Here is a 14,945-nt window from a genome sequence, read left to right as displayed (position 1 = left end):
AAATTTAATGCTAATCTAAAGAGCCTTTCGCTATTTTAGTCTGCTCCATGTCATCAGCAGTGTAGAATGTAAAATGAGTCTTCAGATATTGTAAATACGTAATCACTGTACTGATGTATACTCAATAAAATACTGTTATCTCAACATTGATAAAGTCTTACAAAAATCGTTACTAAACATAAAGGAAAAAATGCTTTTTTCAAACCTTTTGTCAGTGTATGCAAATGATTTAAATGACTGCGTCCAATAATTCCCATCAGAATCAAGTTTCTACAGCCAGAGTGATGTCATGTTTTCAACAGTAAGGCTTTTTTAGAAACTTGACATTTACGAGTAGTGTCAGGCATGACAATCCAACCATGGACAGTTATCTGCTATCTGTATGACACTAAACACTGGTTGACCTTCAGTTTGTCTTAGTCATAGCCGGCCCACTGCCTACTCATTTACCATTGACAGTATTAGAATTTACTGCTGCAGAATTAAATTGTCAGGCTCCAAGGACACTTACCAAAGACATTAGTCATGTGTACCTTAGGAAAATACACAGTTTTAATATTCAAAATAATTTACCATTTCTCAGAAATCTTTGTTTTTCGGACGTTTACCAGGATTTGTAAATTTTGGTATTGTAAGACAATGAGTGAAGAGACAACTACATTTCAAGAAATTTTTACCCCTTTTTTTTGTTTCATGGCAATTCCATTAAGGTCACAACAACAAGCTTTATTGCTCTTAAAAGCTTCTAGGCCCATATTGCAATTAATCACAAAATAGAAGGAAATGATAAGAGAGTATAAATTCAGTACAGTTATTGATGTTTCTTTGACAGTGTCAATGCTTTATGCACAAGCCGTGCCACGTTAAAATTTTTTCTGTGAGAAGATGACATGAGTATATGATATTTTCCACATGGTGGAAGCATCTATGCCTGCTTGATTTTCTATTTTGATACACACTGACAATACAGACTAAATAGCATTTGCACTCAATCTTACCAGAGTTGCCTACTAGGTACATTAGGTATGATGTATATATTAGGTATGTTCTTCAAAAGCAAGTCCTTATGTCTTGTCCTTAATTGCCAGAATTAAACTCAGGCAAGAGAGAGATTCTTAAGCTGTTGCCCCCATTCTTTGTCAGCAGATCCATACACTCCTTTGATAACAATGGGTTTTGGGCCAAACTATTGTGGTGAAAGGGTTACACTGAGGTTACAAAATGCTTTCATTGTATTAATGTATAACAGTACAACAAATGAATATGAATCCAATCTTGTTTTGCTCTTTTCAGAGAAACTGTTGTGTCAGGTGGAACTAAGGTACCTCATGCCTTTTCATTGACTGTTTTTGAGAACTATGTGTATTTCTCTGATTGGACCAAGATGGGACTTGTCAAAGTCAATAAATTCCTGAAGGATGATTACTCCATTATCATACAGAATAGAATGATGGGTGTCGTGGCATATCATCAAGTTGCCCAGCCAAGAGGTACGTTCAAATGAAATTACTCTTGTAAGAACATTTACATACATCATTTATACTGTTATACCAACAGTTTGCAGTCCATGTTTGACTGTGCAGTACTGGTATGTACAGATAATGCAGAATGCTTGATCAAGGACTTATGACGTTCTCAGAGAAATTGCTATTTGAAGACCAAGTGAAATTTTAGTGAGGAAAATGGAACCTGGTTAGCAAGTACTCTCACAAAGTGAGCTAACGTATACTGTTGTGCATAAAACCAGTTAGTCACAGTGGATGTGCAGAAATGTTCAATTGTGTGTGCTTGGTGATGGAGGACAACCTCAATGCTATTCAAGAATTCAGCATTTGCAGATGTTCAGCTGTATAGTAATACTATCGCCTGGGTACAATGTCTATAGAGACTTGTATTCATATTTTGTTAGTCCCCACGGACACCGTCCGGGGGGACTTATAGGTTTGGTCATGTCCATGCGTGCGTGCGTGCGTCCGTGTGTGCGTCCGTCCGTGCGTCCGTCCGTTCACGCAGATATCTCAGAGATGCCTGGAGCGATTTCATTCAAACTTGGTACAAGGATTACTTCATATGTCATACAGATGCACGTCAATTTGTTTTGTGATACGATCCAATATGGCCGCCAGGCGGCCATTTTATTATGATTTTTCATGTACAGAGCCATAACTCAGACATGTTTCAACCGATTTTATTCAAAGCTGGTACAAGGACATTGACCAATGTCATAGATATGCACATCAATTTGTTTTGTGATACGATCCAATATGGCCGCCAGGCGGCCATTTTGTTACGATTTTTTCATGTACAGAGCCATAATTCAGGCATATCTCAACCGATTTTATTCAAACTTTGTACAAGGACATTGACCTATGTCATACATATTTTCGTGGATTTGTTTTTGTGATACGATTCAATATGGCGCCAGGCGGCCATTTTATTACGATTTTTTCATGTACAAAGCCATTACTCAGGCATTCTTTAACTGATTTTATTCAAAGTTGGTACAAGGACATTGACCAATGTCATAGATATGCACGTCAATTTTTCATGTGATACGATCTAATATGGCCGCTGTGTGGCCATTTTTTTTACGATTTTTTCATGTACAGAGCCATAACTCAGGCATATCTCAACGGATTTTATTCAAACTTAGTACAAGGACATTGACCAATGTCATACATATTCACGTCGATTTGTTTTGTGATACGATTCAATATGGCCGCCAGGCGGCCATATTATTACGATTTTTTCATGTCCTGAACTACAACTCAGACATGTATCAAGCGAATTTATTCAAAAGTATTTTTATCACAGACCTAATGAAGAGGACTCTATCCTCTCTGAGGACCTGTAATCAAAGTACCCATTAACAAGTGGGGACTGTGTCATCAACGATGACTTGTTATTGAAAATTTTGGTGCAGAGTCATGACATATACATAGCATGTATACATTATATATAATGCTTGGCGTGAAATGATCATACTGAAGGTAGTGTCCACCTTTAAACTGAAAGACTTAAATTTATGCTCAACTTTCTCAAAGGAAACTTTCAACATTCTCTTTACAACTCAAAAATCAAAATCAAAATCAGGGGGGCACTTTTGCAAGTTTTAGTATTAAAGAAACAAATCACGTAATATTTACCTACGCCTGTAATTTGAATGACAGCCATCCCTGTGTGAATTGGATAGAAAATTAAATTCTTTGGTACCATACATGTGGGATGGTAAAAACTACATTTACTCAAGGAGCTTCAAAATGAGTGGTGACCGGAAAATTATTGGAAAAATCACAGTGAGAGTCTGAATATCTGTCCAAGAGTCGCATTCTACCTTGAATGAAGCTCTTCACAGGGAAAGTCACTTACATGTACATGTAGATGTATCTGAATACTGTTGTGAAATCAGCCTTTGCAGAAAGCACATGTGTCAGTCCCAGAAATATGCAGCTTACCTTCATTAAAACTACTGCTAAAAGTGTTACCAATAGAGCATCAAGCTTCAATATAGAAACACTGGAAATGTTTTTCAAATATACCCTGAAATCATACTGATATTGCCTGAATGGTCTGGCATATGACCAGTTACTTAACACTACTCAGCGATGTTCATAATTTGTAAATTCTTTTACGTCATCCTTGGCATTGTCTCATTGCAGTGGAAAATCCCTGTGGCAGTGACAATGGAGGTTGTGAACATATCTGTGTGATCAGTCACAAAACAGACAACGAAGGACTTGGATATCGATGTCTTTGCCAGATTGGATATGAATTGAATATTGATGAATCTACTTGTTCAAGTAAGTAAACTTGTAGAGGGTGATTTTCTGGTCAAGGGAATATTCAGAGAGACAGAGACAAATAGGCATAGAAACTGTGAGAGACAGGCAAGACCAGACTTAAGAAGAACAGAGGCACACGGAAAAGATAGGGAAATTGAGATGGACAGACATTGAGAGAAATAGGGCGAGAGAGTACGGAAAATAGTGCAAATGGCATGGTATTTTAGATGAAGAGAGAGAGAGAGAGAGAGAGAGAGAGAGAGAGAGAGAGAGAGAGAGAGAGAGAGAGAGAGAGTGTGTGTGTGCAGGAACCGTACACTCTGTGTCCTGTCTCTCTGTCTCTGTCTCTCTCTCTCTGTTTCTCTGTCTGTCTGTCTGTCTGCTGTCTGTCTCTCACACACTGTGCACAAAAATAGTAAAAAGTGGTTCTAATTGTCAGGACAAGTTCAGTCCTGACACCTCCATTGCTGTGTATATATGTTTTCCTGCCCCATTGGAAACAATGGGAGCATACTAAAATTTGATGGTGAAAGGGTGAGGATAAAAAGGAAGAAACATAGGAAATGGAAAACATGGTGATCTTTCATTTTGTCATTCTCAATCTTTTTTTAAACAGAAAATTTCATAAAGTCAAGATTTTTGTTTGACTCCTTGCGTCCATTGAATTAATTCAAATTCAGTCTAGATATCGAAAATAATCCTTGAAGCATCATCTCAAAATATGCATATTTTCATCCAACAGAAACCACTACCTTTTTGCTATTTACACAATCACATGTCATCAGAGGTATTCCAATGGAAGCAAGTACTACTGGTGATGCTATCACTCCAATAACCAGAGCACGTTCCAGCTTTTCAGGGGTTGACTACCATGCGGAGAATGAACAAATCTACTTTTCTGATTCTAATCATCGTGTTATATCACGCATTAAAATGGATGGGTCAGGTGAGTGCATCCATGTGGAATCTGATTGGTTGAGATCAAGTGAGGGCATTGTAATGTAGAATTTTATGTGGAATCTGATTGGATGAGATCAAGTGAAGGCATCTCATGTTGAATTTTATAAAGTGAGAAGATTGTAAGGTCAAAAGACCCGTGCTGCTGAATAATTCTTGAACTCACTGTGACAGTTGTAATAATCAAACAAGATCCTGCCATTCAAAGAATGAATATTATTATATTTGAATATTCTCCATTGCTAATGAGTCATTTTCTTTAGTTTTCCATACCTGAACAATAAGCAATGAGCAATACCCAGCGATGGTGTCCCACGAAATTTTGACAAGTTCATGACATATATGCACGAGCGATAGCGAGAGCATTTTTGAAGTGAACTGGTCAAAACCGAATGGTATATTGCTGCTAGGTGTGGTTTATTGCTATTATATCATAACAGTATATTGAAATTTTGGCGTGGAACGTCAAAAAACGATTTTTGCTCTTGCCGAGAGCTCACACATATGCCAACTGTGCTATATTGCAAATATAGCATGGTTCTTTTCACGTCTCGACCAATCAAATCGCTGCATTTGCACCATCAATACACATGTATGATATAAACATTGATTTTATTTGCATAAATTAATGCTGATATGTCACATCTCACGCATAAGATGATTTTCATGCAGAGGTTATTATGAATCTTACAGTCATGACTAAAGTATCAAATAGGCTGTGTCACAACAAATTTCTTTACAACTTTTCTTGAAAGTATCATGTGTATGATTAGGAATTGCATATCTGTGTTCCATTGACACTCCATACAGTGGATGAGAAAAATGCTTGCAGTTGTCCAGTAAGTTGTTTGACACTATCCCAATATGAATCCACAGAGACTTCCTTACAAACTCAATAGTCTCAGGCTGTTTTGGTCAAAGTTGTAGATTGACAGTGCTTTTTGCAAAATCATACAAATTCAGTTGTTTTTAGTCCCCACGGACACCGTCCGGGGGGACTTATAGGTTTGGTCATGTCCGTGCGTGCGTGCGTCCGTCCGTCCGTTCATGCAGATATCTCAGACATGCCCAGGTCAATTTCTTTCAAACTCTGCACAAGGATAGTTCCCTACCCCATACAGATGCACGTCGATTTGTTTCACAATGCGTTCAATTTTGGCCGTGTCAGAGGACTTTTTAGTTTTCACCTCCATAGACTCCCATGTGTATTAAAGGCAGTCTCCATAGACTCCCATGTATAAGGCAGTCCATAGACTCCCATGTACCATAGACTCCCATGTATAAGGCAGTCTCCATAGACTCCCATGTATAAGGCAGTCCATAGACTCCCATGTATAAGGCAGTCCATAGACTCCCATGTATAAGGCCAAGAAAAATAAAAATTTAGTTTCTCATCGTATTCATATTGCGAAAAGGATGCAGTGACACAGTTTTTAGTCCCCACAGATGAAGTCCAGGGGGCTTATAGATTGGGTCATGTCCGTCCGTGAGTCCATCTGTGAGTCCATCCGTTCATGCAGATATCTCAGATATATTGACAAAATGTCACATGACCTTGGTGACCTTTGACCTCAAATATATATATTTGTCCATAACTCAGTAACCACAAGTGCTACTACCTTCATGTATGGTATGATGGGACACTTTATGATGCCACATATTGTACCTCATTAATTATGTGCATATCTAATTTTGAGCGAGTCAATAGAGCTAGAGGTCTAATTTTTGGTATATAGGGATAACTTAGCAATACAATTATTTTGACAAAATGTCACATGACCTCTATGACCTTTGACCTCAAATATACATGTTTGTCCATAACTCAGTAACCACAAGTGGTACACCCTTCATATATGGTATGATGGGAGACCTTATGATGCTTCATACTGTACCTCATTAATTATGCGTATATCTAATTCTGAGCAAACCCATAGAGCTGGATGTCTGTCATACATATGCACATAGATTTGTTCTGTGATACAATCCAATAAGGCCACCATGTGGCCATTTTATTACGAATTTTTCATGTCCTTAACTACAGCTCAGACATGTATCAAGCGAATTTATTCAAAAGTATTTTTATCACAGACCTAATGAAGAGGACTCTATCCTCTCTGAGGACCTGTAATCAAAGTACTACCCATTAACAAGTGGGGACTGTGTCATCAACGATGACTTGTCTTCAGCAGATCTGTAACAATGTACAATATGATGACAAAAATGCTGGACTTTATTATCTTTACAAATTACAGGTTTTGAACATTTTGTAGTGAAGAATTTGATCAGTGTGGACAGCTTATCTGTTGATTGGTTGGGCAAAAATTTGTATTACGTTGATTCTGGAGTTGCTACCCTGACAACAGTCAAGCTGTCAGACTCTTCAGTATCACGAACACTCCACAAGAATTTGAGACAACCTCGAGCTGTGGTGGTAAATCCCCTCTCTGGGTGAGTCCTGATTATTTATCTTAGATGTTCAGTGAAATTAATATCAATTTGACATCAGGTAAGATCATTGGAAATTCAAGTGATGCTGCAACACTCATACTTGATCAAAACTTTCAGAAACTGTTTTTACAATTTTGAGTTGCGTCAAAAAGCTACTGGAGGGGTACCCTGATAAACCCAGTCGTTTTGGTAATGATGATTTGGTTCAGTGTTGTTCAGATTGGCCAATTGTTCCCGTCTGTCAAACTTTAAACTTTTTATCAAATCACAGATTCTCCAGGCTTAATGCCATGTACTTTAGTTTAGTCATCAGACTACTGGTATAATGAACCTTGTTTCAAACTTGCACCTAACAAGATACTCACAAATGCAAATTTCAAACTTGTATTTTCACAGGTATTTATTTGTAAGTGAGTGGCAGATACCAGCTTCCATTTTTAGAACATTTGGAGATGGCTCTAATAAAACAGCCATTGTTTCAACAGAGTTAGGCTACCCTTATGGTCTGTGTATTGATTATGAAGAAAATAGGCTGTATTGGACTGACTCACTGGTATGTACTGTTTAGAGAGAGAGAGAGGGAGAGAGAGAGAGAGAGAGAGAGAGAGAGAGAGAGAGAGAGAGAGAGAGAGGAGGGAGGGAGAAAGGGAGGGAGAGAGATAGAGAGATTGATTGATGGATTGATTGAATGACGTTAATGTGCCAGTTTCCTCCTGTTTGGCTTCTGTCGAAATTCCCTTTAAGAATAATATAAAGATGTGATGGAAGGTTAATTGAAGAAATAGTTTGGAATATTTGATTAAACATTCCATTCGGCAAACACATAACAAAATAAAAGAGATTTCTCTAAGGTGATTTTCTGAAGGATAAAACATGTTCTGTACAAAAACTTTGTCATGAGTGATAAAATATGATGGAAATTATAATATGCAGTCTGATGAAGCTAACAAAACCTTCATTCTTTGATTTACCATAGCTTGACAGAATTGAGTCAAGTCTCTTTGATGGCAGTGACAGGCAAAATTTGAACATCAGAAATTTAAGACAGCCCTATGGTATGGCATTCTTTGGAGGTAAGAATAACTCTGGATGCATTGTTTGAATGTGGTCAGTCCACAGTACTCTCTCTGAATGTGCCAAATTGGATTTCATAATGATATCACCTCAAAAATGTTTCTTTTCAAGTCTCATTCTTGGGTCTCATTTGCCATGATTGTTTAAACCGAATAGTTGTACATACACATGATGCAGACTAACAAACAAATATTAGACAGGTGAATGATGAAGTTTTTATGTACCTTCATTGTATGGACATAGTCCTACTGTAAAGTATTTCAGCTCATGTTATGAATTGATCACTAGCAAGCCCAGTTGCTCCATTAAACAGAAGCTCTTGATACAATTAACAAAATCAGCGGTACATGGAATGATAAATGACATTTTACTGCTTTCACCAGTGGTAAAACATCTCATTTCTGGTCATTACGGTACTCATGCAAGACTATTGCAGTACATTTTTCAGCACCAATTGTAATTTGTCATGAATCACCGCTGGTGTTGCAAAAACATACTTCCTAGTTGCATCAACTGGGTTTAAGAAATTTTTTCAGGACAGTATCTATATAAATGAAGAGATTTAGCTCCACTATAATGCTCTTCTGTAAGAGTGATTGCATATATTGATTAAGATTTTCATTATGTAAAATGTGTCAACATGTTCAACCTTTTCTGCAGATTTCCTGTATTTTGTGGATATTATGCTGGCCAACATCAGGCGAGTCAAGAAAGATGGCAGCATGGAAAGTGTTATCAGAGAAAATATCAATAATCCCATGGAGATCAGAGTGTATGATGTGGACAGTCAAACAGGTATGTCTGCACATTCTGCACATAAAATAGAAGTTACTGGTAGATAAGATAAGAAAAGTGAATTTGTAGATTTTGTAGGACAGATTGATGTGTCTTACCTTTTGGCTTTAAACCAAATTCCAATCACCAACAACCATATCAACCTTTGAATGGTGTATTCTCAAATTACTTTGATTAAAAATATCCTTCGTGTTTTGTAAAGTTTGAGTAGAAACTAATACTCTGTTGATAAACTTAAGGTAGTATGCACTTCGAAAGTGAAAGACTTATTATAAACTTTTGCTCAAACTTTCCTACATGAAACTTTCAGCCATTCTTTTACCAAATCAACAATAAAAAGCAGGAGTCACCGTGCAAAGTTTGGAACTAGTGACATTTTGTGATATTTGAAATTCAAATGGCCACAATCCCTTTGTTAACTCTATGGAGTAAAAATGAAATTTACAATCTTCAAAACAATAAAATAGTGAAAATTTTTCTTTCTCCAAGAGCTTTAACCCTTTCACCACCATGGTTCCACCCAAACCCATTGTTATCAATGGTGATCTTGGACCTGTATACAGGGAACTGGGGGTGAAAGGGTTAAAATGAGTCCCCACAAGTGGTAGATCAGAAAAGAATTGTAGAAATTTGAGAGTCCAAATATCTGCTCCTGAAGCGCGTTCTACCTTAAAGTGTGTCATTTGTGTAGTTGTGCATTATCCGTAATGTGGAACTTCAAAGGTTGAACTTGAGATTGTTTTCAGAAGGGAATCTGATCAATGTTGATGCTCTTGGCTTTGAACCAATTTTAATGACGCGTGACCAAATTTTGTCTCATTAAACATCAGCGTACATCGTTCAAAACTTCCACAGAAGGCATGACAGAAAATGGAGCGAAGATTGATAGTGACTGTAATGCTGTGTCAGTTTCTTGCGATACATGTAGTTATGTTCACAGGTTGTATAATTTAAATATTGATTATTGTTGTCTCTAAGGAACAAACGACTGTTCTAGGAACGGGCGAAATGGAGAATGCAGCCATTTTTGTTTTGCTGTTCCTGGAGGAAGACATTGTGGCTGTCCCTATGGTATGAAGATTGACACCAGAAATCAAAGGGTAATGAAAATGTCTTCATTTGTCTTGTCAGATATTTGGAAATAAATAAATAAGTAAATAAATATATAAATAAATAAATAAATAAATAAATAAATAAATAAGAAAATAAATACAAAACAACACCATGCTGGTCTACTGCTTATACGAACTGAAATGGAGCTTGTGAAGTAAATGAAGTTTAAAATTCTCTGAAAATTTAACATTTCCTTATAGAGTTAACATTAGGAATGATTGCCATCTTTGATTTCAAATACCAGTAAAGTTTTGGTAAATGTATTTTTCTAATGCTGAAATTCGTACATTGACACCCTATGAAAGATAATTGTTTAGAGTTCCTTGAAGAAAGTTTGAGCAACAGTAAAAACTGAGTTGCCAAGTGTTTTAAAACTAACAAAGGAGACGTAATTTCTAATACCACAAGTTGTATACCAATTGAATACAGTATTGTTGTGAAGTAGACAAGGCAAACTGCTGTGACTCCCAAATAAATCAGAGACTCACTGTAACTGTAGACCTTCTCTGTAACACTTTTAAACTCATTCCCCTTTTTTATGTAGCTGGCACATGATTCATACAGAATTCTACTCACAACTAAAACACCTTTAATGAAAGCACAAAATTCAAATTGCATTATCTTGTGCATATGTTTTTCATCATTTTCAGAATTGCATAGACAATCCAGATGAGGTTTCAGTGTCTGGTTGTCAAGACTTCCAATTTGAATGTCAGAATGGGAGATGTATTTACGCAAGCTGGCAGTGTGATGGAGAAAACGATTGCCTTGACAATAGTGATGAGATAACTGTGGCACTGGTCAGTAAAATTCACTAATCCATTTTTACAACCTTGTTATCTTTTCCAATCATAAACATTAAAGGAAACAGCTCAAGCTATTAGATACAATTGAACTGATTATAATATCATTATGTTTTGATGCAAAATTTTGGATCATTATTTCTTTCAGGTCTAAACATTTATGTCTTTCTAGCCACTTGGGGATGTTTGTACTTATTGACTGGGTGCTCATATTTTAGTTGAAGAATGGTGAAATTTGCATCAGATTCTGTATATTTTCAAGCAAACACTCCCATATTTGGAAGAGCAGTTTTTTCTCCAAAGTAAATTTCCGATAGCCTTCAAATTTGATCAGTTGGCACTGATGGGTGATTTCTTACAAATTGATGAAATTACTGTGAAATTTGTGTATGTCTATCAATTTTCCTGGCCAAAGTTGTAACTTTTGGTCAAATATCTTCATCTTTGAAACTACTTGTTTTCTGACAGCTTGTATGATTGTTCTGTCTAGCTTTACGTCATTTCGTCATTTATATGTGAAGTGTAATAATTTGTTGTACTGGATTCACCAATACCTGACTGCTGTGTTTTTCTCCCTACAGAACATAGCTGTTCACCATATGCATTTACTTGTGCCAACAATAAGTGTGTTCAGATGTCATGGCGATGCGATGGCGACGACGACTGTGGGGACAACTCAGATGAACAGGATTGTGGTAAGATGATATCTTATTCTATGTGCTTGCAGCTGATACACATGATACAATGATACACTATTACATACATGCACCAGGACATGCCAAACATAGTTATGTATAATGCCCCAGAATTTATGGGTGAGATTTTTCATATGTCAGAGCAAGTCCATGAGATCATTAGCATGAGTGATTGGTCTGAGCACTTATGTGTTGGGAAAATTACAGATGAAAATAACATTTGGAGATAGAATGCAGGAGTGTAACTCACTGAAGAATTGAACAACTGGATATCCAGTTATAGACAGTTATTGTAGACAGTAGCAAAATACTTCAAAAGAAACTTTACAAAATGATACAGTATACTCAATATGTTACAGTCTTGAACTTTAGATATAAATTCATCAACATGAAGATGATAAAACAAATTCAAACTGATAAGTGCTAGATCTCCCAGCAAAATATTCAATGCTTGTACTCCTACGGGTGCCATGACCTATGTTTGTTCAAATTTGCAAAAAGATATATTATGTAAAGTTTTGAAATTTTTCTCTTATTCTCAAAATATTTCAAAAGTTCTTTTGGGACTGATCAGTTTCTTCAGCCTTGGATTTGTTACAGACATCAAAGGATGGCTGACCCCCCTCCCCATGGAAAAAAATTGTAGCAGAAACAGTTTCCCTTTCAGATGCATCAATTAGAAGAAAAGTGTCTTGTCATTTTTCTTTTTCTAAAATATGTTACTGTGTCAATGTATTGTGAAGTATCAGTGCATGTTGCTTTTCTCATGCTGAGTTCTCATTAAAAAGTAAAGGATCAGGTGTTGTCATGCTTTGGATGTAAAGTGCAGATTTCATAATGACGAGTACGCTTTGCAAAACAGTCTTTTCAATTTGCAAACATCAAGATATATCTGACATATATCTTTGAATAATAAATTAAATTTAGGTGCTCTGAGGGCATACAGAAAACTGTAATTTGTTGCTGTTACAATGCATTTAACGTGATCATAGACTGATATCTTACATTCACTAACACCCTGCCCCTCCCATTGAGAATTTCTTAAACATGGTGACACCCATCCTTCCATCACCAAAATCAAAAACAGGGTGACCCCCACTGATCCATCCCTAGGCTGAAGAAACTGATCAGTCCCTTAAAGTGCTTTGTGTGTAGTTATATTTAGCATATATAATAATGGGCTTTTGAAAGAAGCGCCTTAACATACCAGTCACAAAGACAGCGAAGTATTGTACTTCTTTCCTGGTTCAACAGCAAGTTGAAGGGCAGTTACAACTTTTTGATTAGGTGATGAAACGTAAATTTGTAATGAATGTCAAATCACTGAAGAATCATTTCTAGGTGCCTATTTGGCTTGATGCATTGACAGAAAATTCTGATATTTGCGCTTTTCATCAGTGCTCGATACTTTCTTTACAAATTATTGTAATAATGAGGGGTTTTTTGAGTTCTTACAAATTTGTTTTCTATAGGTGAGTCAAGTTGTGATGCATCGGAGTTCCAGTGTGACAGTGGAAAATGTATCCCTGAAAGATGGAAGTGTGACACAGACAATGATTGTGGAGATGGATCAGATGAGAGAGACTGTGGTAAGTCATGTTTTTCATTTCATTGACCACTCAATTACTGAACCTTCTACTCCTGATCCAACTAGTTCTGACACTACTGTGTCAAACTTCCCTCTACTGACTCACTGCACCAACTCTGGCTCAAGAAAATTCTCTGTTTTACATATGTTTGTATAGGGTTGACTCAGTATGGCAGTTGAATGAGTGTCCCTAAAAGATGGAAATGTGACAAAGGTGTGACAAGAAATTCCCTGAATTGACTTCAGAACTCTTCAAAGTTGGAGGGTACATTGCCAGGAGTATCGAAAGTAGACAAATGTCTTAAAGTTACTTAAAAGTTAGAAAAACATACATGGATGGGATTCTCGCAAAAATCTCTATTTGATTATTTTTGACTAAATTTGTTTCCTTAGGCTATCATGTTCAAATTGCTATTACGATATATACTGTATCATGCAGGCATATTTATTAACTGTAAAGTTGAAATACTGCCTACTAGTATGTAAAACGGACTCATCGCTACTAGAACAAAGTTTTTTTCATTTGTGTTAAAATGCTCTCTGTCAAATCTTAAAATGTGTGAAAAGCATGAAGTTGTTAGTTCTAAAATGTCCCTGAATTATCACAAAATAAAAATTTATGCTCCCATAGAATAGAATGCTATGAAATTTTTCACAGCCTACGACCCTTACAAAAGTTTTCTTTACATGAAGATAATACTAGATAGCTTTGATCCATCAAACACTGATGAAGTTGGAACCCTGTGATGATATCGTACCATTTTGTCATTGGTTTCAACATATCAGAAACTGTTTGGGTAAAATCTTGGGTGATGTCTTACCAGTATGTCATTGTTTTAAGGGGTCAGAGTTGAAGAGATTGCACTTTGATATAAAGCAACTTATATGAGGTTTGTCTTTGTTGATGAACTCTGCCAACAAAATCAAGATTATTTTTCCTTTCATAACAGAGGACCATACATGCTCACCTTTGTACTTCTCATGTGAGACTGTCCTGAGATGCATTCCTGTCTACTGGGTCTGTGATGGACAGAACAACTGTCCGGATGGCAGCGATGAAAATGGATGTCGTAAGTATACTTGGACAACATCTAAGTATCAGATTCCACCATCATCTACTTGCCAAATGGTGTTACTTCTGGCTTGGGCTCTTCCTCAAAAGAACTGTTTGCAGGTCATCATTGTTAAATGATTGGCACTATCACAAAGAAGAAAATAGCTTTGAGAAGCCAATCGTATAATTGGTCAATGCTTCAAGATGGCAATGTGCATAAGGCCCATGACCCTGTGTTCACAGATCGATGACCTCAATAAATGTTTCCGTCAAGAGGTTTACTAACATTAACAATCAAAAATTGAAGTAAAGATACTTTTAAAATTTCAGCAGTGCCTTTGTTACACACAGTGCCCCATCACTCATTACAAGTAATATCATCTGAGATCATTCTATTAGAAGTTCTGTGCATGTAAATTTTTATACATCTTCATTGTCTTTTAGCAATCGTATCTTTGGTCAACAGTATTTACTATTTCACTTTCTTCATAGCTCCTGTTGTCTGTGGCAATGATACATTTGCATGCACAGAACCGAAAGAATGTATTCGACTAGATTGGCGATGTGATGGTGCGTATGACTGTACAGATCGCACTGATGAAGATGACTGCGGTAAGATCTTTGCATTCTTTAAAG

The 14,945-nt window shown here is 36.7% G+C and overlaps 1 protein-coding gene across 1 annotated transcript in view; it reads left to right on the top strand.

The window, feature by feature from the left end:
• Positions 1-14,945, top strand: part of LOC139144518 (low-density lipoprotein receptor-related protein 2-like) — a 166,290-nt gene that overhangs the window by 54,190 nt on the left and 97,155 nt on the right. Inside the window, 13 exon segments of the mRNA XM_070715216.1 lie at positions 1,294-1,490; positions 3,660-3,800; positions 4,525-4,728; positions 6,992-7,187; positions 7,584-7,740; positions 8,164-8,260; positions 8,922-9,056; positions 10,035-10,156; positions 10,820-10,973; positions 11,554-11,667; positions 13,140-13,256; positions 14,206-14,325; positions 14,802-14,921. Coding sequence (XP_070571317.1) covers positions 1,294-1,490; positions 3,660-3,800; positions 4,525-4,728; positions 6,992-7,187; positions 7,584-7,740; positions 8,164-8,260; positions 8,922-9,056; positions 10,035-10,156; positions 10,820-10,973; positions 11,554-11,667; positions 13,140-13,256; positions 14,206-14,325; positions 14,802-14,921 — 1,874 coding nt within the window.

Source organism: Ptychodera flava, chromosome 11 (genome assembly GCF_041260155.1).
Source record: "Ptychodera flava strain L36383 chromosome 11, AS_Pfla_20210202, whole genome shotgun sequence".
Classification (NCBI taxonomy): Eukaryota; Metazoa; Hemichordata; class Enteropneusta; family Ptychoderidae; genus Ptychodera; species Ptychodera flava.
Note: the sequence above shows the minus strand (reverse complement) of the source record. Positions and strands in the feature narration are given on the sequence as shown.